Source organism: Glarea lozoyensis (genome assembly GCF_000409485.1).
Source record: "Glarea lozoyensis ATCC 20868 chromosome Unknown GLAREA21, whole genome shotgun sequence".
Classification (NCBI taxonomy): Eukaryota; Fungi; Ascomycota; class Leotiomycetes; order Helotiales; family Helotiaceae; genus Glarea; species Glarea lozoyensis.
This window is the reverse complement of record NW_007360996.1, coordinates 388,038-413,494: the sequence shown is the minus strand read 5'-3', so window position 1 is coordinate 413,494 and position 25,457 is coordinate 388,038. Positions and strand designations below refer to the sequence as shown.

Sequence of the window (25,457 nt, the reverse complement as noted above, 5' to 3'; positions counted from 1 at the left end):
GCAATCGAGATTCGCACAAAGAACACCAACGCCAAACAATGGATCTTCTGCGGTACCATACCCAATGAGTGAAGCTTCTCAGGATGATACAACGATCATGCCATCCACGATAGGAAGCATAGGAAGCCAGAGAAGCGGCACACCTTCACGCCCTGCACGACCTAAGTCTTTAACACCACACGATATCGAAACGGCCAATTCTCTGGCAGGGGCAAGTTCACAGCCATACGATTATTATGGATCGGAACACGATTATCGAGAAGAAGAACGAGATACCTTAGGAGAGTTTCCACAATCCAGATATGTCAGCATGAGTGCTGCTTCAACTGCTGGCGGATTTACAGCATCGATCAACGAAGCACTAAATAACGCACCTGCATATAACAACATTCCACTCTCGACTCGCCCGTCCTTGACCGACCCAGATCTTCCACTACGCGAGCTGAGCCCCTCCCCCCTGAACGTCGTTAAGCGAAGCCCCTCCGATCCCGAGCCTAATAACGGAGAAAGTTCCAGCAAACCCCCATCTACCCCATATATCCTCGGTATATTTGGAGATCCAAACACCGGAATAAAGGAGGAGCCAGAGAGGATGAGTGTAGATGTTTGGCAAGAGCGCGATAAAGCCTTCCACGCCCTAAGCGGCGAGGAAAGGCGACTCACCCGACCACCACCTACCAGACCACCTCCGGCCGCAAGATATACCACAGCCAGCAGTGTGTACTCTCGACTTCTTGATGGAGTGACACCTATGCATCAGGTATACAATCCGACGCGACTGGCTACGCCGCCGATTGATCAGAAAGCGCGTCAGATGCAGGAGGATATGGCGAGGATGGCGGAGTTGGAGAAGAAAAGGGATGCTCTTGGGTTTACGACTTCGGATATGCATGGGGAGCCTGCTAATCACGAGTTAGAACCGCCGCCAAAGACTTATTTTTGATTTCTGGCAATGCGGGATGGGGGTGCTGTTCCTGGGAGAATGGTTTTGGATTTTGGAAAGATTGTATTGTTAACTGGGTCGTATCTTTTCTGTTGGGTGGGGAGCGTTGGGTTGGAGGGTTGCAGGGATTCATTTTCTGGTGTTTTATATAAGATATACTGAATACAATCATGCTTTATGCAGCTCATTCTGGTACATCTTCATCATATAGATAACAGAAAAGTGAAGTTTAAATAATAATTTTGACCTAGGTGTTGACAAATCTCACTTGAATGATACTCACGTCGGTTATTGTGGTAGAGCCAAGTTTGAAACAGCTTCATAGTGCTCGCAAGCTTTCAGTCAAGAACATTTCTGGCAATCCTGCCACTCGGAGCATCTTCTGCTCTCTTGTGGAATCCAGCTTGACTCTGTGTATCTAGTAGGCTAATAATTTTCTAGCAAAAGGGATGGCTGCGTAGAGGTTCTCTATTGTGCAAGGAAAGGATTATACCGACTTAATTGCAAAAGATATTCTACGCCACTTTCAGAAAGCCCTCTGTCGCAAATATTTCGAACTAGGGATATGGCAATGCTGTTTTGAACCTATGAACAGCACAAAGCATTGGTCTACTATGAAATATTTGAAGCGAGTGATTGGTGTATACCTACTACAATATTGCGTACGGGTTACCAACAAAGGTAATCCGCTTCTTCGTCCGCTCGTTTTTCCTAATATTTCATGATGAAAAAGACTTTTCGGGGTTTGTGATAACGGAAATCATCTGGCTATATATCACATCACGTAAGGTGAAAGATGTTACACGCCGGAAACTACGATATTGATCTCTGGGCTTATTAGATACCTTATGAAGTTCACGCAACATTAGCGAGAATTTGTTTCCACTACTTTCTTTTCAGTGCTCCGGTGATATGTCGTTAAGACTGAAGTTATTTTACGGCGAGAGTAAGACCTGAGAATGGCGGTTCCTGGATTTCTCTTGAGAACATGGCACTAAGAAGTAGAACATGAAAGATCAGTGCTCTGAATGGCGTTTTCTTTTTCGGGTCAATTTATATCAGACCATTAAGAAATGCGGCTTATCTATGCCTGATCCAAATCAAAGTGACTTTTGATGACCTATTGGTCGTCTAACAATAGATGACAGCGTTGAAAAAAGTAGCCTGAGCTGCATGACAGATTTAATATCACAGAGCAGCATGAGTTGAAAGAAGTAAAAAGCAACGACGATCATGGCCACTGGATGGATATCTAAGACGAGGAATTAAGATGTGATTACGAATAGCTGTCATTTTAGTCATAATATACCAATAGAGGTTAAATGAGTCTGTAATCTTGGGTAACAGACGAGCCTCGTCATGTTTCACTCCCTAAATTGCCTAAGTTCTGTTAATGTCGTGGACCACCAAAAAATACAGCTTCCTTATTTCACACTTCTTCATAATACCAGTTCATTGAAATACTCAGTGGTTCATAGCATATTGCAGTGCGATAATTGGTTACCCATATAAATCCGCGTCTTCTTTGTCCAGTGGTAACAAAGGTTTTAGCTCTGGGCCAGCAAGCACTACAACAGCTGCAGTGCAAGTCACCAATACCGATGCAGCTCCAGAATTTTCTCAAGTCTACCCCCAGCTCGGCTTCTTTTGGTGACACTTCAGACTCCATCATGTCAATGAAAAGTCATAATCTCGATATCGCCTAAGGTGGACTGGGCGAGAGTTTGAATGCTGTCGAGGAAGGACCTGCAGTAATAGTTACTTTCCGCGGCATCATCTGCATGAATGCCCATCAGTTTTTTATTGGCGTGGATCTTCTTAGCGTAGGTAATAGCAATCGCTGATGCAACAGCATTGCTAAACGTCATGATTGCTGGCTTCAGAGTGGACTGAGATCTCAGTGGCCCTGAGTCCGTGGATCAAATGTTCGAAGTCGAGAATTTTGAGGGATACGCCGTGTTCAGTGAGATGGTGTCGGTGCTTTGAATGGCTGAAATGTCGCACACTTGAACGCTCTGTAGTAGAGGTGGTGGATATCCTCTTGTCTGTTGACGAGGCCTATGTGATAAGTGTTGTGGAATATGGACACTCTGATATGATTATGAGAGAGCGCTCTTGCACGGCGCCAATACTTTGAACACGGTTTGTGACCTTGTATTCTCATAGATAAAGTACTTCAACTTGCGGGTCAGCTGGTGGGTTGATGTTTCTGGGGAGAGAGGAACAAACATGGAATCTAGAAGGAACCTGTTTCTCGCCATGAGGGCAAGTACTGTGATATATGTGTATTGTGGAGCTCAATCAAATCAGCTTTTGTCTTGAATGTAACTCAGTCTCTTTTAGCTTTAGAGCTTTCAGCTTAAATGGGTTCAAATGGTGTACTTCTACCAAAGATCACGACTAGGCAGAGCCAGAACTTATCTGTCAATGATTGGCCTTCAGTCAACTTTCATATCATCTGTGTCTACATAGCGCCAGACCACGCAGCTAACAAGACTATGGAATTTGAAAAAGAGGGATGTTTAGATATCATTCCCTCGTAGTCCAAAAGAGCGATAAGCGTCTGAGCGGGATCGGTTCCATCGTTTGAATTGCTGTGTTGAGCGGTGGAATAAAAAGACTGTCAAAAGAATTGGGTAATTTGAATCTGGAGACTACACAGGTACTCATGAGCTTGTTCAGCGCGGCTATCAGTTCGGGACAAAGAGTTGACTGTGTGGCATGCAAAGATCATTGGTGGCATTGAAAGCTAATGGAAAAGTGCATGCCAACAAATTGGTTCATTGCGTAGCGGTGAGAATGAAGTGAGCATATCTCTGTCTTTTAGCTGCAGCATGCCGAGAAGATGTCTAGGTTAGACACATCAAAGGTCTAGATGCCTTCATCCGTATCAGCAAATGCCCCATCAAAGATAACGAGAAGGCTTTGTCCATTCATTCAGCAGAGCCGTTTGACCCATCTCCATAATTTCAACGGCAGCCGACAGCTTTCGTTTTTATTTGAAAGAAAATATTAATCGTAAGACATGCACATGCTGATTCCATGTATGCGAGAATGTTTATGTGAACCTCTCTAGGCCATGGGAAAGATCTTGTAACCTGCCTCAGCACGGATTTAGACAAGGACCGGTTGAGACTATTGGCCTGCAAAGGCTCAGTACAACCAGTGTTGGCAACAATTAACCGCCGTTAACGGGTCGTCGTTTCAACATTCCCTAAAACGACGACAAGATTGGCTGTTACTTGCCGCCTGTTATGGCTTTCCTGAAACGTACGGCCGTTTACCTAGCGTTGTAATCCGTTAAACAAACGGCGAAATAATGAGTATATACTTTTTTCGGACCCGGGCAGAGTAGGCCGATCCGGACCGAGACTTTAATTGTCCCAAAGAAAGGGGTCACTGCTTAAATAATGCCGATTGCTTACTAAATCGTCAAAACAACACCAAAAGTACCCTTATTTTTCTACGAAAATCAAACCCCTTAAGAGCGTATAACGGCCGTTAACGGCGCAAACCCTTAACGGACGGCGGTGCAATCCGTTGAAACCGACACCCGTTAATGGTCTTGGCGTCAGTTGGATTCCGTTCAACTGCTGCCAACACTGGGTACAACTCGTGGACTGCAATGTCACTGCATATTTTCCCCATTTGAGTAAGTCTGATGATGGTTCATTTTGCGGTATTTGAATCCCTGGTGTTACCCTATTCGATTGAGTGCATTTAATGGTTGTTACTTCAGGCTCATATGAGGGGAGATATTTAAAGTTCTAAGAAGGAAGACAGGCGTTGTGGTTTCGATTTTGAGAATATTAACCACCCGGGCAACATTCAATGGCTGCAGGATTGAAGAATTTGTTGCTACAGAGAGAAAAGTCTATACTGAAATAAGTCAAATTAAAACCTCGCTCCCGTCCGAATGGCGTCGACAGGGGCCTCGAAATTATCCCCTTTCAACTTCCGGGCTGTGTGCCTAAGTCATACTGTTTGCTGCTCTTATCAACAACATTCCTCGGACAGCTTACCTTCCATCAGCAATTCATGAACAACTCGTTCAATGGTTGAAAACTGGAGAAGATGGTGACATCTTCTTGGTCAATATGGAAGAGCTAGAGTTTTTCTGGAGCTAAGCTTCATAACCGAATCGACCATGTTCCCACGCGCAAAAGGTCAACAGTAGAGTAGTTTATCTGAATAGTTATATATTAATTGGTATCTTTGAGTTGTGAGAAAATCGCTGTCATCATCCTGGAGCCGAAACCTGAAATCAACCACCATCAAACACTATCAAACACTATCAAACACCAGCGCTCCCTCATGACATTATCATGATCTCGTCAAAATCCACGGCCGTCCAGTGTTCGAATCGCCTAGACATGAACGTTCCTGGCTTAGGCAGGCGCAGGTTTGGCCAACTCCTCCAAGATAGGCTTCTCCAAGGCCTCCGGCTTTGTCGTGCTCGCCCATCGTCCAGCAACCTTTCCATCACGACCGATCAAGAACTTCTCAAAATTCCACTTGATCCTCTTCATGCCCAACAATCCAGGTTGTTCCTTCTTCAGCCACTCGTACAGAGGATTGGCATTATCTCCATTTACGTCGCTCTTGCCCATGATTGGGAAAGTGACACCATAGTTGAGCTGGCAGAAAGACTGGACCTCTTCATCGCTTCCTGGCTCTTGCCCACCGAACTGGTTGCATGGGAAACCGAGGATGGTAAAATCATCACCGTGCTTCGCCTTTATATCTTTGTAGATCTTCTCAAGCCCCTCGTATTGCGGAGTGAAGCCACATTTGGACGCAACGTTGACAACCAGAACGACCTTTCCCTTGTGGTCTGCAAGTGGTACAGGTTGACCCCTCTCTATAAGGCGCATTATTGTCAGTTTATGCCCAGGAAGGTGGGGAAGGGGACCAGCGACGTCAACACGCCACCAACAAATGCAGCTCTAAGGCTAAGGAGATACATACTGTCAATAGGCTTGAAATCGTAAAAGGAAGTTGCTGATGCCATGTTTCTTAGTTTTGCTGCGGTGTGGAATTGATATTGTTGTACTGAAGGACTAGGAGCCCAGACGTTCAAGAATGGACGGGATTTGGATACACCGCGGGCTGTCTTCTGTGTGGGGTCTTTGAATGCAGATTGGAAGAGTGAGCGCGAGGCTTGCATGGACCTTTTATATGATTTTGTCGCACCGAAAGGGTTTGTCTTACTGCCGAGAAGAAAAATTGTTTGCGTATGTGTTTGTATGTATTTGTAAAGCGTTCTCTAGGATTCAAGATGATGAGGAAGCAAGACTGGTCTGGACTATCTCGGTGGAGGCATCCTATAATCCTGCGGACAAAACCCTTCGAAATCCTCGACCTCGGCTTGTGGTCCATCCGACTGGTTCCATGATCTCGTATGGCATCACGTGCATCCTGCATGACCCAGCTTAAGCAAACGGGCGGTTTGGAACTTTGGTGACGCCATGCAGTTGTTTCATAACCCACTTATGCCATTTTATGAAAGCCTGTTCGAACGGCTCGATCCGTGCGCCAGGTGCCGTTTGAAACAGCCTGGAAGCCTTGGAACATCTGGATATCGGTGAACTTTATTCAAAAAGTTATGGCTTCAGAATATCAGAGGCCACGAAATATCGTGATAGTCGGTAAGCTGAAGTCCGTCATAATCAGATATTAGCAAGCTGACAGTGTCGTAGGAGGAGGCATTATCGGGTGTACGACCGCATACTTTCTCACTCGCCACCCCGCCTTCAACCCCGCCATCCATAAAATTACTCTTCTGGAAGCGCAATCCATTGCTTCGGGCGCATCAGGAAAAGCCGGTGGACTTCTTGCTCTTTGGGCGTATCCGAACAATATTGTTGCTCTGTCGTATAGGTTGCACGCTGAACTAGCTAAGGAACATGATGGCGCGAAAAGATGGGGATATCGAGCTGTTCATTGCGGCTCGGTGACAGCCAAAGGCAAGATTAAAGCTCCAACACAAAAGAATGCAGAGGCGACGACAGATGTAGTGGAAGAATGGAAAAAGTTACCAAAGACAAGCATCAAGTCGAAGACGATCGCTTCGGAGCTACCGGATGATTTGGACTGGCTCGATTCGGATTCAATAAGAAGTTATTCAGAGATGGGAACACCTGCGACAACAGCACAAGTCCATCCATATCTTTTCACAACCTCCATCGCGGAACTTGCAGCCGAGAAAGGTGCGCAGATAATAATGGGCGCCGTCACAGGTATCGATAAATCGACTGAAGGTGTGAAGAGTGTTACATATGAAGATAAGGCGACGAAGGAGGTGCACACAATACCTGCGACAGATGTGGTAGTCTCAGCGGGACCATGGACCAACACTGTTCTTCCGGAAGCCCCAATAGAAGCGTTACGAGCGCATAGTGTAGTCATCAAAGCTGATGTTAGTCCGTACGCTGTTTTCACCGATATCGAACTGCCCAAAAACTACTCAGCGTCAAGGAAAGATGTCAAGAAGAGGAAGCATGGGAGATCTGTCAACCCTGAGATGTATGCAAGACCAGATGGTACTGTTTATGCTTGCGGTAGGATTTGCCAATTACCTTGTATCATATCCAACCACTAACATATTCATAGGTGAGGGAGACAGTATAATTCCACTTCCTAGATCTAGCGACCTCGTTGAATGCGACGAATCCCGATGCGATGACATATCCGACTATCTCTCTCTCATTTCTGAGAACTTGCGCAATGGGGAAGTAGTTGCCAAACAAGCCTGTTACCTTCCTCTAGTTTCGAGCCCAGGTGATCGAGGACCGATAATTGGAAAGACTGGCGTTCCTGGCTTGTTTATTGCTGCGGGCCATACATGCTGGGGGATTCAGAACAGTTGTGCGACTGGGAAATTGATGAGCGAATTCATTTTCGATGGGAAAGCTAAGAGTGCGAATATTGATAGCCTGGATCCTAAGCATGTTATGAATATGGGAGTATGATGGCATATACCTTGTAGCAGCATTGCCGTAGCTCAAGGGGTTTCCAGCGGGAAGTACGTATATTTCTACGAATCAATGGGTTGAAGATCCAATGAAGTTTTTACGCATCGGTAGACAGGAGATACCATCACCCTTGAGGTAACTCTAGGCGTAGATATAGAAATCCAATTCGCAATCAAGCTCGGATCATCGAGGGGGAAATATGAGGGTTAGGGTTATTTGGGGCTATGCTGCCAATTTAACACGATGTCTCAATCATCATATGCCTTCAAGTCAAGTTCAGCAAAAGAAAATCAAACTACCTCTCCTGTTTCAACACTGTCTCGGTGCCGGCTAACGATAAACACAGTACGGACACAATAATTATGCCCTGCCCCAGCCCCAGTAAAGCGGTACTTAACACTGTGCCAAGCCGGAAACCAGCCCCGAGCGCTCGGATAACCGGAGGCCGGTTGCCGAATTTAAGCGAACCCCTAACGCTGGGCAATTGGAGATATCCTCTCAATCCCGCGATCTTTGTTCGAGCTAAAATTCATGGAAACCTGAAGGTAAAATAAGTGCTAAAAGTACAATCGTATTGAAGATTGCTAGCATAGAGATATGTCATGATATTGTTAGATTTCTATTTCCTGCAACTAATCTTTTTTTTTGGGATCGTGGACTCATGCTAGGATGGTAAGAGATAAAAATTGACATTGTCCCTAATCAGGATAATCGTCGCCTTTATCGCCAGGCGTTAATTAAACCACCTCTCGTCACTAGTTTCCCATGCCGCAAGTTTAGCGGCACTTAATCCACTAGTTGTTAGATTTGTCGATGTTTCATAGACAAATTGTCGGGATATACTTGTATCTAACCCTGAGAACGCTTTTACGGTTGGACTCAACAGTGTTCATTCTTGTGTGCGAATCGTGTAATATGAGAAAGGGGGAAGGGATTGAGCGTGCTAATATTCGCCTTGGTAATGTTAAAAGGCGTGGTGGGGAAGATGTGGTTTGGACAGATAAGTACACTGATCACGCCACTGTCTTCATTACTAATCGGAAGATCGACATTGACGGTTGGAAATGGTGATTTTTGGATAGTGAAAGATAGTACTCAGGCTCATTACCTCGTTTGCTTGTACTTGCCGATATTTTCCTGACCCCGGTACGACAACAGAGCAGGCTTACACTCCATTACGGATACATTCACTAATCGTGGAGTGATACATTTTGGTTTGTATGATTTAGTTGATTTGTCAGGTGACGATGCAGGTTAGGGCCTAGGTCAAGATGTAAGATTCGGCGCCTCGCGAAACAATGTGCCATATAATCCCTCTAAAAACGATGGCTGGGGTGACGTTTACTGCATTGTTACTAAAACCTTACTAATGTAACAGCAAACGGATAATAAATATGGAAAGATGATAAAGCTAACAAGGGCCTGGAGGTTGCACCGAGTTATTTGTTGTGCCACAAAAGACTATCGTTACAGATACATGTTCTCAATAACACACATAGACTACGTGGATTGTAGATGCTCCATTCTTTCAGTCTTCGTCTACGAATATGAATGCATCTTTGAATCCTTTTTAGCCATATTGACACAACAGCGCCCAAGAATATGTTGACAGATGGCAAGAGATCTTGGTCAAGCATATGACCCAAGCGGTAGTTGAGAAATATTGTACCAGAATTTGATGGTAGGCACAATACAAGAGCTGTGGATGACGAGTAAGTCACATATCTATATTTCTTCAAATGCTTTTGTTGTGAAGGTGTTCGAGCAAAGGCTTGCCAACCTCTTCCTGCACAAGGCGATCTTTGCCGCGTTCTTCTGTGAGTCATGACAACATTCGTGATTGAGATTAACAAGAGAAATGGAGAATCGTACTGCCGAGAATGCCTGTAGCACTGGAAAAGATATGCCATTGAAGAGCAACGCGTCCAAGAGAGGATGTAGAGACGGCTATGCGAACCCTCCTGTCAGCAACTCCAAAATCTGGGAGCTTACATATTAGTGTTATCAACGCGATGAAAAAACGGATTCATAGTGGGTGTTGAGCGTCGTAAGTCAATCTCATTCTAACACTAATAAATAACCAACAGCATGACCGATAGAGAACGAACCGCGACAAGCAACCTATCACAGACTTATGCACTTATTTGACCTGGGATCAATTCAATGTACCAAAACTGTAGCCCATAAACGAAGGAACCCAGTGTGGAGGTCCACGAAAATCAGATGTTTTCAGAAAGGAAGCGTCCACAAAACGTGTGTTGCATTCACGACAAAAGCTGGCCACGTGCTCGAATAGTGTAGTCAAAGTATAGAACAAACACGACCGAAGGATCGAATAGAAAGTACTTAATGTAGACTAACTCGATAGTATGTAGACCGTTGTATACTATAGTGTAGACACTAATAAGATATTTAAATTCTAGATTTATCTATATAAAGATATATTTAAAAACTTTTATAATATAACCCTAGATTCTAATAAGAACTTATACTAGCTATACGTAAACGTCTTATAAATAGATAATTATAACTAGACTAATAATAGAATTATTAATAGTTAGTAACTCTTTAAGTCTTTTATAATAAACTTTCTTCTTTATTTATCTTTATATATAATTAATTTTATAAAGTATTTTTAATTTCTCTACTAATAATAAACTTTAGATACTATACTATAAACTAATACTTAACTTATTTATATTTAAGAGCTAGATTTAAGATATATTACCTTTATTTTTCCTTAATCTTTAAAGATAAAGAAAATATATTAGACTATAATTCTATAACTAAGTATTTTAATATATATAGTAAGTATTTAACTATAATTAAGTCTTATTTTAATAATTTATAACTACTCTATACTTTATACTTTATAGTAGATTTTAATATTTAGTATCTATATAGAGAAATAATTTAACTAATTAGAATTAAAAGTAAAAAATTCTAAAAGAAATTTAAAAGATAAGTAGAAATAATCTCTCTTTCTCTTTAAAGTTAATAGAAGTTTAAAAGTTAGTATTTATTATTATTTAATTTAGTTATTTATATATCTTAAACTTAATATTTTTTTATTTAACTTTAATAAAAATAAAAATAAATATAGATTACTTACTTTAAGTAAACTAAGAACTTAAACTAAGTTATAAATCTATCTACTCTATTTACTTATATAGTAATCTAAATTATATTCTATTAAAATAGAAATAAGAAGTAATTTTAAATTCTATAATATATAGAAACTTTATAGTAGTATACTAAGTATTTATATAATTATAAAGAGTAGTATATAAAGCTTTTAGTATATTTAAATTTACTTTAATTTCTCTTTTTTTCTTAATTAATAAATTAAAAATAAAGCTTTAATTAAAGTATATATTTAAATAGATTTTACTAAATTCTAGATAATAAGTAGTTTTTATATCTTATAAATATAGAGATATTTAAATAGTATACTTAGTAGTTATTATATTAAAAAAGAAGATATAAAATTTTTAGTAAGTTAAGTCTTATTTACTTTCTCTATATTTTTTAATTTATTTTTAAAAAGAATAAAGCTTTTAATAATTTATTTACTTAAACTAAACTTTACTAAACTTTAAATAAGAAATAGTTTTATTATATCTAGAATATAGAGCTATTTAAATAGTATAATTAATATCTATATTATTATATAGTATAGTAGAAAGCTCTTAGTAATATAGCTATATTTAATTCTTTATTTTTATTATTTTATAGTTTAAAAATAAAGCTTTTAATTAATATATAAAATCTTTATCTAACTTATCTTCTTATATATAGTTTTCTACTTAGCTATCTAAGCTTTAGAATTAGCTATTAGTATACTTAGTAGATATAATAACTATAGCTAGTATTATTTATATCTAAATAATCTAGACCTTTTAGTAAGTACTAATTACGACATTGGCTTCCTGTATACGACTCCGACTTTATTTCAAATGCGCATTCCTGCCTACGAAGGCTAAAAACAATGCGTTGCTGAAATTGAATTCTATTGATCCCTTGTGAATTAGCAGTTGAGTAGTTTACTACGTGATTCCGTCATACTAATATCGACGCAGAAGAATGTACACAGAATGTCATCAAAAAGATGAAGAAGTTGTTTCGAAGAATCCCTGCAAGTATGAAAACGCGGGTACTCACACAGTCAACAAACGCAGCGCAAAGGTTCATCAAGCATAGACTTCAATCAAAGCGAGAGGCAAACATCAAAGGAGAAGCTTTCAATAAAGGCAGACTGCAGATAGGAAAGAATGTCTTTTATTTCTTTTGGGTTGTCCAAAGGCGCAGGCATGTATCAGAATCAAATTAACGCCACTTCGATGCAAGTATGCATGATTTACAATCCCAAGACTCCATTCTACCATCCTAAACATATGCAAAATACCAGGAATTGTTCAAAAGTCATCAGCGCCGGAGCTCTCCCCATTGTCAGTGTTATCGTCTTCCTAGTTCGTATGATTCCATCACTGGTGATTTAGTCCAAATTATCATAACTATCTTCGCTGACATGCTCGTTCGTTGCCTTTTGCTTCTTGGCAGGTACATGCTTGTCCTCATCATCTGCAGCTCGCTTCTTCGCTCCTTTTGATGCCACTCCCTCCTCAGCTTGTCCTTGTGAGCCGCTGGTTTCTACAATAGCTTTCGCCTTTTTGGTAATGAACTTCGCCTTAAACCTGTTCCATCTCATACGTGCGGCGTGCTTTTTGAGCTCTGAACCCTGCTCACGACGTAAATTATCACCGAGTTCTTCGAAATTTGGAGTAAAGGTGTGCTTCGGGACTTTGCTTAAAAAGTCTTCGATGAATCTGTGATGATCCTCGAGTATGGCTAATCTCGCGCTCGCGGAGGATTGGGTGCATTGTAAATCCTGAGAATGACTCCTAACATCAACGAGAGCCTTGAAATATTGAGCCCAGGGGTGCCTTTTCTTTTCGAGTTGTCTGTAAATTTCATTGATCAGAGAGTTGTAGTTGTCGATGACTTTTGAGAGGTTGCTCGGAAACGTGGTTGCGGCTTCGCGACTAGACGAACTTGCTGTTTGGTCTGGGGCTGCTGGACTGAAGCATGTCAGATGCGTGGACCAAAAAAGAATCGGTGGACGGAATCGATAGACCTACACTTGCTTACGCTTGGATTTTTGAATTTTTGGTTGCACCATTCTGGCTTGGAGGGACGCGACTAGGCAGCGTGAGTGTCGAGCATAGGCAGAGAACACTGCACGAAAGTAACTAGACCGCCAGGCTAGACTTACCGATAATGGTATTAATATCCAGTTGAAAAGTCGATGCCGTGGGATGCGACGAATCTCGAATCCGTCGATGTGTTGGTAAAGAAGGAAAAGGAATTTCCCGTAAAATTGTAGCTTTTTATAGTCAGACTGTGGGCTCTCCAGGCGCACATCACGGTTGCATCGCCGCTATAGGCTAAGTGGTGCTCAAAGAGTGCTTATAGTGAAATGAATAGCAATATGATTGGAGGGTTGGTCGTTATCTATTGCGTACATTTTCATGCTCAGATAGAACCCTGCCGAAGGAAAGGTCAGGCGGATTGGAAGCGCGGAGCAAACTTGTTCACCACTGGAGCACACAATAGGAGCTGATCTATCACGAGCATCACTCTATATAGCTCTTTCATTGTGCTTCCACGGGATTGGGTCTTCCGCTCGCTGGATAGACATGGTCGAAGAGGTTGGGAATTCAACAGTTTGTATATACTGAGCCGAAAGGACCCACACTGTTCACCAGTAAAGCACAATAGTAGCACAGTTTTTATCTTAATTGTATGAGAATAATAGAAAATAGAGGTAATTTCTGGATAATGTGTTTTCGCGATCCAAGGGTTATCATCACTGGAGAAATAGTGGTATCTAGCTAATGTTACAGAGTCAACCATTGTGCCAAAGGAAACTGTCTTTTCGGCAAGTAAACCTTGGTAATATTGAGTTACAATTAGTCTGTGCCTGTTGATATCCTATGTTGTTTCTGGTTTGTCCGTTGGAGTTTGGGTCCTGGCGTTTAGAGGGCTGCTGCATGCACATGAGTGAATGAGAAGCAATACACGGCTTGAAGGCCATCCGGATTGCTGCGGCTGGCAATAGGGGCCGCCGACTCGGTGTAGATACAGTCAGGTCTTGCTCTCTGTCCTTTCAATCATGAGATTGGAATTATTGAAAATTCGGCCCCGCCAGTGGGGTGGTTCAACTTTATCTTATCACGCAACGTCCATGACACTGAGAATTTAGTGGAGCAGGTTCAATATAGCGTATTTGATAATATTGAAATGAGTGCGTATAGTCGTGTTCTACCCATCATGAAATTTTGTATCGGTTCCAGCTGGGTCAGAGCTATTAAGTTATATATCACGTACAAGTCACTTACAATCATATGTGACGCAGATATGGGGAGTAGAAACTGCTCTATTGTTTCCGCTAGAAGTCTATGTGTGCAAACTTTCCGTTGTAGCCATCGAATTTCGAGTTTCCTTTGTCATGCTCCAAGAGTGGAAGGCTAAGACACTCAACGCCACCAGACTACTCCTCGTTACCCATCAAATCTCATTCTCAGTACTCATCCTCGTCTACTTTCTCTATCTCCTCGCCTGTGATCTCGCCCTCAGACTCATCTTATTCTGCCTCTTCCGTGGTGTCGCCCTCAAACGGCTTCTCAACTTCTTGCTTGTGCCCTTTCCATCCTCGTCAAGGCGAAGTCTCTTGGTAGGTCGCGCACCCTCCTCCTCCTCTCCATCTGCCATATTTCCGTCTTCTGCTTCAACCATCTCCGCCTTTCTCTTCTTTGATTTAGCCGATTCTTCGAAGGTGATTCTGGCTTTGAGCATTTCGTAGACTTTGTCGAAACGCCTCGTAGTTGTTCCGATACCGTCAATGCCGAGGATGATGCTGACGACTTCCCAAGACACGTTCTTATCGATGAATTTCCAGAAAGTCTCCTTATGAACCTGCGCCAGCACTGCGGCGAGCATTTGTAGCAGTTGCTCATCCGTCAGATCGTGAGGTCCCATACTGGCGATAAACGTGAGGCTTTTTGCGATTATCTGTTGACCAGAATAGTAGTTACTATCCAACTGAACAGAGGGAGAGGTTGGTATGTAATGAGAAAGGGCATAGATCGATTACTTTTTGGTTGATGTGGGAGTCTGGTCTTGCTTCTGGTGATTTCGTTTTGGGGAGAAGAACGGAAAGGAAGAGAAGTTTCTTGTGGGTATTTATAGACCTGATTCACTGCATTTCCAAGTGCAATTTATCAACAACAATACTACAATTGTAGCCTTTAGAGCTAAACTACTTTTGACAATTTGCTCAGTTCCTTCCAATCCGGCGTTATCAACAATTTGCCGGGTTCTCAGGTGTGTTAGGACGTGAAGACAGTCAGTAATCTCTGTGATATCGTCAATTGCGTAGTTTACAAATTATCTTGTTGCTTAAATCGCAAGTAGTACATTTTTACATATAGGCACATTTGTTGTTTCGACAGTATACTAGAGCTTTGAAGCCATTTAAGCTATATTAGCATATAGTCGGGGTATAGACACTAAGAGTAGAAGTAAAGTTAAGAAAGTAAAAGAAGCTAATCTATATATAAAATCTCTACTTACTCGAGATTCTAAATATCTATAGCTAGAATAAAAACTTATTTATAGTTATATTTATAAGCTAGTATATTAACCTAAGTTTAGTAATTTAAGAAGTATCTTTATCTATAAACTTATTCTTTTTTAATAAATTAAAATAGAGACTATATATTTAATAGTTTTCTTTATAAAGTTTATAAATATATCTAGTTTATTATTTTCTAAAAGAATACTTATACTAAGATATTAAAATATAGAGAAATAAAGAAGATATATTTTACTATTTAATATATTTAACCTTTTAATATACTAGTTTTATTATAGTTATCTATAGATTAATTATCTTAGTAGATAATAGAATACTAAATTCTAAATAGAAGAATATATTTAATAGTTAAATAATACTTATTTTCTTTTTAAATATATTAACTACTCTATATAAATACTTTCTTTACTATATTATACTATAATAAAGCTAATAATTTTACTATAATTTTTATTATAATAAAGATTTAGTTTCTCTAAAGTAGTAATAATTTAAGAAGCTCGCTTAACTAAAAGTAGAAATTTAAAAAGTAAGAATTATACTATTTATTTTAATTAATATTTATAGTATATATTATAAGTATCTACTTATACTAGAAAGAAGTATTATAACTTTAAAGAAATTTAAAGAAATAATTAAAAATTTATTAGTAAATAATATAATTATATAGTTATAAATATAGATTAAAAATAAAAAGATAGAGTTATTATTACTATAGAGACTATTATACTAATATATAGTAGCGTTATTATTCTATATATTTATTTAATAGTATTTAAAATAAAATAAAAAATCTAGAGAGAAGAAAATAGAAAATAAGAAAGAAATCTACTTAATAATATCTTAGATAAATTAGATAAATAATTTATTAATAAAGTAAGAATTTAAATATCTTACCAAAAGGTCTTAAGAGATATATATCTACTAATACTATTAAAACCTCTAAATAACTTCTACTAACTAGAAAGGTTATTTCTAGTTAGTTCTAAAATAACTATTTCACAAAATCGTATTTCGAACTTAACTCATTCACGGCAAAGCAAATTTCGAACTTATCCTTAGCAATCAAACCTACTCCAATTCCGGTGCTTACAAACGGAATGCTTGGATGTAGGTTACACAACAAGATAGTAACTTGCGAAAGTCAACTCCCTGTTGCGGATCGGGCAGTCGCAGCACAAGGCAGCCAGAAGAGCATCACCTCTGTTTTTATCACCCAACGTAGCTTCTAGAGTACCTTGTGTCGAGAGTGAACGGCAGATGTAGAGAACAGAGTAATTTTAGACACCAAATATAGAAATGTCACGGGCTTGTTTGTCACTTTGCAATCTTGCAGGTGTCTTTGAGTTTACGAGATCTTGATTCGTGTCGTGGCCAGGTAGATATCCCAATGTATTGCGATTACAATCCCCAGAAGCGTTCCCATTGCCCAGATCTGTTGAAGCCTGCCAGCCGTTTCCACTGCTACGATCGATTCCTTCACGACTTATTCATCATCGTCGACTTCCTCCATCTTTCTCTTCTTCCCACCGGTTTTCTTGCCGCCACCACCTGCCTTCTTGCCACTGACGTCTCCTTCTTTCTTGTCTTTTCCATCAATTTCACTACCGCCAGCTACCTTATCCTTGCCAACCCCTAGCTCTCCCTTGAGTTTCTGCCACCTGTACTGAGCGGCGCGCAAGTTCAACAAGCCAGCGTCCTGAGCTAGACGTTGGAAATCGAGTGTCTGGCCTTTTTCAATAAATTGGGTAATCACGGCTCTGAGGAAGTCGTTAACCTTATTTTCAGGCATTTTCGAAGAGTGACCTAACCACATGGTAAGAGTGGATCGACGGTAATGAGAAAAGACGTAGGACTTACAGTGTTTGTTTGTTTATTATGCAGGCTGGAATTCTTTGTGCGGGGATTGAGATCGTTACAGTTGAGATTTGTTGTTTAGTGGTGGAGGACTAAAATGAAAGGTTGGGAGGAAACAAAATCAGAAGAGCCGATATAGGTTCACTAGGCTTATCGGCTGGAAAGTACGAGAAACATTCCTCTTACAAAGGTGATGGAGTGAAAATCTTTATAGAGATCGAAACGGGCCAAGAAGTAGACTGTTGCCTTCTCTAATAAAGCATTTCTAGTTTTGTTATCGAAGGTGAGAGGAGGTGCTTGATTTACCAGATGTTATCTAAAACAGCTTTAAATCCCCCAACATAGCTGGCGACAGGAAATAAACACTTTGTATAAATGTGACAAAGAGAGCTGTCGATAGTGCTACGATCGGGAATAAAACATGCTTTCGCTGAATTTTAGCTTCTATATTTAAGAACTTGGGAGAGCTCAAGTAGACAACTTGAACTTGTAATCTTGTAACCCTCTTACACCAACATCAACTTTAAACACGCCGCCTCCATACTTCTTGCTCTCAACATTGGTTTCGTCCTCCTCATCAGCGCTTGTAACCCACAGCTCAGTGCCAACGAAGCAAGGACATGTGATACATCTGGTAGGATACTTGATCTCACCAATAATATTGCCCCCTGGTGAGATCTTCAACACTCGGCTCTCGCCATAGATGGCCTGCCAGATGTTTCCTTCTTCATCCATCTTAAATCCATCAGGATCTCCATCGCCATCATGCTCCCAGAACGTGCGCTCATTGGACAAGTCACCAGTCGCAGCATCGTAATCAAAAGCAATGATACGCTTCTCGGTTGAGTGAGTAAAATACTGAGTTTTCTTATCCCGAGACCAACCGACACCGTTTGGAATCGTCAAAGAGGTGCGCATGGTAGTACGTGTGAGATCATTGCCAATCCTGAATAGCGTTCCTGGAATGTGTTAGCAAACCCACCTTTCTTTAGAAAAAGCAAACATGGGAAAGCGCCTCGCATGTGATGAAAGATGGGAAAGATAGAAAAGGCCAAACCGCCAAAGACATGCATCATGACGAACAAAGAAAGTTTCTGCAGTAGATGTAAAACATCTCATACAAGCCAAAATGACGCGTTGCACAGAAAACGGGGACTTCACAAACCTTCTGCTTGGGGTTCACCGACCCAGAAATCGTTCATGGTAGTAACCCAGAATCTCCCGTCTGTATCGACAGCTCCATCATTACTTCTCAATCTCTCATCCTTCTCCTCATCATCATAATACTTCTTCAGCAACCCAAACCCGCCCGTTTCTCTATCAAGGATATACACCCCATTCTTTGCCCCCACTAGAATCTTCTTGCTGGAATCTACACCCTCAATATCAGCCGTCACCCCCACGGACATATCCAACTCCAGAGTTTTTAGCGACTCGGGGCCAACATTAAGATCCACGGAATGAAGACGTTTGTTTTTGATATCCACGAAGCGAAGGGTGTTGCGCTCGGCCTCGTAGTATGGTGCTTCTCCCAGCCCACAGTGGATATTGAGGTAGGGTTCCGTGACTGTCCATCTTCGAATGTCCGGCATCTTTGAGGATGTGAAGAATGAAACGATTTGAGGCCACCAGGATAAGTTTTGTTTGTTCGTTGATATGGACCCGTTGGTAGTTCGGTTGGACGTCATAGGAGATCCGAACATAAGCGTGATGTGGGCTGCGAAAACAAAATATTCGACGCGCGCAGCGGAACACTCCAATTCAACGATACGTCACGTCTATAACTCCGCCCAGAGGATGCACTTCCGATATCTTATCGAGTTAGAATTGTCACTCAGACATCAGATTACATGAGAAGATACATCAAGAACGGCAGCAATTCACTTATAAAGGTAGTCAAGATTCTGGACATCCTTTCGTCCTGGGCAGGCGGCCCGACATTCCATCCAATTCGTATCTTTTCCAGTACCCGACGTCTCGGAAATCCTTATGTTTCTCCATCGCGATGGTGGATTCGAGCTGGCTTTATTTTATGGATGTTGTGCGGCTATGTGGCCGTTTTGCCTAATGGCGTGGATGTAGGTTGTCCTGTGCATCATTGATGACTTGCGCGAAAATATATCCCGTGTTGAACCAGATGGCTGATCCCGTGGTATGGAAGCTTATTCGTGCGTTTACTTCCATGTTAAGATACTGACGTTCTACAGTAGGGTCGAGGCTTATCTCGCATGTTTACAACGGGCGTGTCGCTCCAGATCACAATTATTACGATACAAGTGCCCATGCAATTTTAGTCTTTACGATCAGTCACAACCCAAACGACGCCGTTACGCTGGTGTTGTCAGAGAATACGAGCACATTACCTTTGCCTCGGAAACTCGTCACGTTGCATTCTCCTCAGTTAGCTTGAGGTTGCACCGTTTCGAAACTTTCTTGCTAGTTCGCATGGCTTTCGTGTGAACTCCCCTAAGCCGCTGCGTCTTGCACTACGGGATAAACTCTACAACTAAGTGATCTGATCAATCTGATTGGAATGTCGAAGCTGTAGGTTTAATTCCAAAACACACTGGTGTGGGTACTACTGCGTCTGCAATGATGGAACACTTGTAAACTTACGAACGCTTCTCAGACGCTATCAAACCTTACTTTGTTGCTGATTTGATTCTTTTATCGTCAATAATTCAACCAAAGTCGATCTTCCACAAGCGACAATCTCTCTCTCACCGACTTTGCGGGAACTCGGAAAATGTAAAGCTAGAATCTGTGCGATCAGAAACATTAGCTCCTCATTGACCGCTACAATGCAATCGAGTTACGAATCTAACGATACTCCGAACTCACCGCATCAGTATCTGCATACAGTGTTGGCAAGCAATCGGAAGCATGGAGAGTGGACCGTCCTGCTTCTATATCCAACTTCTCATTCCTGATTCAAGTATATGCAGCCTTCAGCAATTGTGCATGCATTGTCACCTGCTTAAGCGCCATCTCATACCATTCGAATTCAATCACTCGAATGATGCGCGAAACACTCGCCTCACGCACGAATGGTGTGCATCTCGGATTTCGAATTGATATCCGGTAGACCGCTGTTCGGCACTTATGTCAACGTGACAGTACGAGTAGTACAAACAATAGGGCACTGAAGGTTAAAAACCAATGCAACACTCGGTGGTCGGACCCTCATGCACGATGCGGTGTTGCTGAAGAACTTCGCACCACGCGACTGCCCATCTATTGAGGCCAGGAATGATACGTGAACTTTCAAGCCTCCAGGATATGTTATTCCTTCCAAGCTGCATAGAACGGACAGTTGTCATGCCTTTGAGATTTCGACTATTTCTAGAAGACAGGATCACCAGCATGGTTAGCTCTCTCTCTCAAACACAAACCCATGTCAAATAAGGTTGTTTCGCGGTTCCTTTCGTCGCAATGCAACTGCAACCTTGAAGGCCAGCTCGCCCTGGATGCTTTTGCAAGCTCATGGGCTCCGGTTGGGTTGTGATGTAATCTTTTGACAGGCTTTTGGCCGGGCCCCGTGACTGTTTCGAGATGCACGTCCGTTATCAAGATCAATGCATTAGCTGCATGTCCTGGGGTACCACGTCTCTCCAATTTCTCCTTGGGATGAGACAATGGAAACATGGGAGCCAATCGAGGGTACGCGTATTGCGTTTCCCCCGCCTCATCCTCATTCTCGAATTAATGGCAGCCTTACCCTTTTATGCCGAGACGTTTTGCATTCGCCTCAACTTTTGTTCTTCGAGGCGCGAGATAGGATTTTACGCCTTGCTATTCTCGCCGCGCTTGAGCATAAATCATATGCAAAAGGAAATGTTCTAGAGTCCGCACTTTACGTATCAAACGGGGTAGGCTGATCCTAAACGAGGCTGTTTTTGATGGAATTGCATAGCATAACTCCCCGGGCCTCGATAATCATAGAAGTTGTACTATCAATACCTGGTCGAGCCGCTATGTGACCAGATCAAGTCAAACAACATCCACGCCTCAATCTCGAACCTCATCAGCACGAGAAAAGGGGCACTTCCGTTCGGTGTTCGCAAAATCCGCATCGCAGATTATTGTTAGCTGGGGCTTGTGCACTGTATTTTCGGCACTGGTTCCCACGACCCGCCGTGTGACGAAACTAAGGAAAGGCCTTAAGTGGTTCCGGGCTGCTGATCCAGGAACGGCGACGCTAATTAATCGACAAATCCAGCAGCTTGGGTTGAGATTGTGATGTGACCTTAAATGACGCGGATGTTCCAAGCTGTGATCATCAGAAATGACCAGACCGGTTTAAGCGATTGAACCACTGATAGTGTTCGAAGTAGTTAGACGTGGTTCTCAATACGGAAAGGTTGAAGTATAATCAGGCCGATGAATTCAACTCAGGCACCTGATTCCCTCGAACTGTTCAAAACCAAACCACTTTTGAGCAGCTTTGACGGGATCAACAGTCGAATATCAAGACATCGCTAAGAAGCGCGGATCGGGACGATTAGTGAGACATTTCGACTGAATTTGGGGGTACCAACCAGCTTCCAACTCGGGCCGCTCTTGTTATTGACGCATGTCGAACTCTTTGGTCCAGTCTCCGAACTTGCCGTCTTTCATAAGTGTTTGAGCTCCTAAATCGACGAACGTGGACATTAATACCCCTATGCTATGCCAAAGCAGCTTTCCTCCATCGGCATACAAATTTTCAATGCTACAAGTAGGCGTTAGCATATCTTTGTGGAGCTCTTTGATGAACATTCCAGACATTGCCGAACTTTCTTGGAGTAGACCAATTGCTAGACAATTTAACTAAATTGAAACTACCTACCGTTATTGTTCGAAGAGGTGGTGTGAACGATGCTCATCGTACAGATACCAGGCCGACGTGCTTTTTTAACATTAATTCCATCTCGATTTTGCACAGCTCGAGCCTGAATCACTTCGCGCTATCTGAGACGAGACATCACTGCCGTTGAGACCCTTAATAGTCTTACGCGGCGCCTCCCCATACCGAAAGACGAGGTCTTGTCGAGCTTGGGAGAAACTGTTTCGGACAAGCTACGCCTTTCTTGAGCTTGGATCGACATCAAACTTATCATATGATGCCATCCTCGGCGTCAGGTACATCTCTGTTGGGCCGCCATGCGTGTAGACCAAGGTCAAGTCTCGAGACGTGTAAGTTTCCAATATTCTAAAGGCTGGAGCAGGCTTTCGGATCCCTTAGAAACGGCACAGCAACTGTCACCCGCACTTCGTGGCTCTTGATTTGACCACTCATGACACCTATTGATCTTTTCGAATGACTGGCTGGGGTGGGTATGCACGCGTTGCGCAATTGGTACAACACCGCTCATCCCACGGCTCGTGGGCAATCCTTGAAAGACGTGGAGATGGTACCAAATTGGATACGAAAGGGAGGGAAGAGCCATTTGATATACCGTAGTTTGCGGAGCTGGACTCCAAAGTTGGCTTCTTACGAAATAAACTCGCAATTTATCAGTGCGCATGTGGACTCCATCGTATGCAACTCATCCTGCCGCCGCTCACTAGTCGCCGACTATATGGTTCAGCTGCTATAGGAAGACGTAAACGGCGAGCATAAGATGAAGCATACGGAGTAAACACGAAAGCTATCATCGTTTTTTGCGTTTGCCTTGGGGATATGCTTAAGCGTAGCGAAGGCTGTGTAAGGTTACGTCTTGCCGGAAAGGAACCTCGGATCGATTCAAAAACGTGGAAGGTAACCTAACATCTCGCAGACTCGGCAGGAGTATTAATGGCAAATTGATGTCATTATTTTGTGTAAAGTCCAATTAATTAAGACGCCACCTCGCTCGCGACTGTCATCGCTTTCACGTGTTTCCATACCAACTGAATGGAACATCGTCTTCGAATATTACCGCCAGCAAGGGTATTGCCTGGGATCCTCGTGGCTGCCAGGATTAGATGACTTGATTCCAGCGGATGCACATGAAAAATCCTTGTAAGTGGAAGTTGTTGAAGACCGAACAAGGGGACAAAGGAGAGCAACCAGCCCATGGTTACAGGGCTGGAAATTGTCGCAGAAATTTCACGAGTTCTCGTAATTATTATTGCGTGGCCAGCCAAACAAAAGCAAGCATCCCGTTGTCTGTGGAAATTCGTGGTTGTCAGCATGCGCTCCCCGTGCCTAAACGGTCTCAGCCGACAAACATTGGAAGCTCTATCGAAGGAGCATTATCCGGTTGTCGCTTGGGGGCTTGTCACACCTGCGCTGGGGTTGTTTGACTTGTTGGGTCGCGCCCGGCAGGTAAAGAGCGCCCATAAACCCGCCCATGTAACGCCTTTTGCTTCCCTCCTCGTGAGGAAGAGGGTGACGTGGGGAGCACGTTCCGATGCACTTTTCGCACGAGCAGACCTACTGCTGCAGCCGCTCTGATGGTAATGGGCTAGAAATCGTGGAAGGATTCAGTATTGAAGACGTCTCTGTGCATGAGTAGTGCTCTTCCAAGCTTCAGTAGTTCCAGCCGTTTTGGATCACACCCGACAGTAAAGTTGGTGCGGATGGGCTACTGCACAGCGATAAAGAGCTCTCCAGCAATCACATCAAGCACACAATCGGGCTGCAGCCCTTAGCTGCATGGCATAACGTGCTGCTGTTCGGGAAGCACCAAACCTACGGTGAAACTAGCAATTAGGCTTCCCAAAGTCAGACAGCCCCCATCAAACTAGACCTGCATTCGCAAGTTCAAGCGACCCAGCTCTCAACCACCTCTTCAAAACATGAAGACGGGGAACAATGGAAAACTGGAACGGGCTGCTCTGGAATCTGGTAGCTGGAATCCCTCGCGGCTAAAGCACACTTGAGTGGTACCCAGACTTGTTTCGGAGAACGTGAGGCGCAGAGGTGGCTGCACCGAACATTGTTAGGCGCCGTTGTTTTTGACTGCTGTTGACATGATTGATTGCTCAGGAAATTCAGCAAGCGAGCTACGCTCATTGAAGCTAATCCCGGGTTTCAATGTTGTCGAGTCCATTGGTGCTCCTTTGGTGCCTCATCTCGGCCGCCGGACGGTGAAGGAAATTTAGCAGTTGGGAAGAGAAGTATCAGGGAATTGTACCCATTTCGGGCATGACGCTCAAGTGAGTAGGGAGTCGCGAGTGTCACCAACAGCAAAGTCGCAAAAGTGTTGCAAGTTATGGTAATTTGTATTCAATTGATCACTGGCGCGGTGCAAACATTTCTTCACCGTCCCTGTACGTAGAGTAGCATCTGTCACCAACATGGCCAACTTCAAACGCTCCCGGTCGCTTCTCTGCTGATAAGACGGCCATCACAAAGAGATCTTCTTATTTCTCGGCCGCAATCCTATCTCAGTCAATTTTGGATCATCGGTGTGTTGTCATAACCAGCAACCTGGAAGTCACGTAGCCGAACTCTCCATAAAACGTGATCAGCTAAGATTTTCTGGGTAGCTTACCCACGGCCTCCCGCCTTCCGCGTGCGCTATGAATCCCAGAGAGACAACAACTCCAGCAGCAGTGCGCACTTTTATCTCCACAGCAAGTACAGCTCCGTCGAGACCCTCGTGGGCGAGAACTCACCAAGTCTTCGGCCGTCAGGCTCTAACCCTCCTCTAGCAACGGTCACGTCAAACATCAGGTTAGCACAGTTAGCATGCGAGCCGCGAGTGGCATTGGCCCCAGTACCTTTGCCTCAACTCCTTTGCAACCAAAGCCTGCAGCCTTTTAACAGCCCACGAGAGCGTGGGAGCATCTCGCGGAAGGTTCGCACATCCCAGTCGTTGGAATCCGACCCGCTATAGCTTACCTTGTCTTCCACTCACCCACCTAAGCTAGCATACCCTTGAGCGTTCCGACCCAAAGACAGGGATGGAAGAAGGTAAAGGTTGATCTCCTTGGGCTCTTGGGTCACAGCCAGAAATGGGCCTGCTGATAGTTCACTCGTAGAAGCTGCCCTGGTTCGCGATGCCCTGGCACGGCAAAGGCTTTTCTTTGGCTCCCAAAGGTCTGTGGGTGGAGAGTGAGA

General features: G+C 42.9%; 7 protein-coding genes across 7 annotated transcripts; 2 read left to right on the top strand and 5 right to left on the bottom strand.

The window, feature by feature from the left end:
* Positions 1-97: 97 nt before the first annotated feature.
* GLAREA_12904 (uncharacterized protein) lies at positions 98-943 on the top strand (the record flags this gene model as incomplete). The annotated part of the gene is made up of 1 exon (XM_008084667.1): positions 98-943. The coding sequence occupies one exon, from the start codon at positions 98-100 to the stop codon at positions 941-943; it is 846 nt and encodes a 281-aa protein (XP_008082858.1).
* Positions 944-5,331: 4,388 nt separating this feature from the next.
* GLAREA_12903 (Thioredoxin-like protein) lies at positions 5,332-6,110 on the bottom strand (the record flags this gene model as incomplete). The annotated part of the gene is made up of 2 exons (XM_008084666.1): positions 5,332-5,804; positions 5,912-6,110. 2 exons carry the CDS (start codon positions 6,108-6,110, stop codon positions 5,332-5,334), a joined length of 672 nt encoding a protein of 223 aa, XP_008082857.1.
* A 438-nt stretch (positions 6,111-6,548) lies between these two features.
* Positions 6,549-7,914, top strand: GLAREA_12902 (FAD/NAD(P)-binding protein; the record flags this gene model as incomplete). Its single annotated transcript, XM_008084665.1, has 3 exons — positions 6,549-6,591; positions 6,643-7,503; positions 7,556-7,914. The coding sequence occupies 3 exons, from the start codon at positions 6,549-6,551 to the stop codon at positions 7,912-7,914; spliced, it is 1,263 nt and encodes a 420-aa protein (XP_008082856.1).
* Positions 7,915-12,412: 4,498 nt separating this feature from the next.
* GLAREA_12901 (uncharacterized protein) lies at positions 12,413-13,096 on the bottom strand (the record flags this gene model as incomplete). Its single annotated transcript, XM_008084664.1, has 2 exons — positions 12,413-12,995; positions 13,056-13,096. 2 exons carry the CDS (start codon positions 13,094-13,096, stop codon positions 12,413-12,415), a joined length of 624 nt encoding a protein of 207 aa, XP_008082855.1.
* Positions 13,097-14,523: 1,427 nt separating this feature from the next.
* GLAREA_12900 (uncharacterized protein) lies at positions 14,524-14,955 on the bottom strand (the record flags this gene model as incomplete). The annotated part of the gene is made up of 1 exon (XM_008084663.1): positions 14,524-14,955. One exon carries the CDS (start codon positions 14,953-14,955, stop codon positions 14,524-14,526), a length of 432 nt encoding a protein of 143 aa, XP_008082854.1.
* A 2,102-nt stretch (positions 14,956-17,057) lies between these two features.
* On the bottom strand, positions 17,058-17,363 carry GLAREA_12899 (uncharacterized protein; the record flags this gene model as incomplete). The annotated part of the gene is made up of 1 exon (XM_008084662.1): positions 17,058-17,363. The coding sequence occupies one exon, from the start codon at positions 17,361-17,363 to the stop codon at positions 17,058-17,060; it is 306 nt and encodes a 101-aa protein (XP_008082853.1).
* Positions 17,364-17,896: 533 nt separating this feature from the next.
* GLAREA_12898 (Calcium-dependent phosphotriesterase) lies at positions 17,897-19,020 on the bottom strand (the record flags this gene model as incomplete). The annotated part of the gene is made up of 2 exons (XM_008084661.1): positions 17,897-18,387; positions 18,594-19,020. The coding sequence occupies 2 exons, from the start codon at positions 19,018-19,020 to the stop codon at positions 17,897-17,899; spliced, it is 918 nt and encodes a 305-aa protein (XP_008082852.1).
* Positions 19,021-25,457: the final 6,437 nt, after the last annotated feature.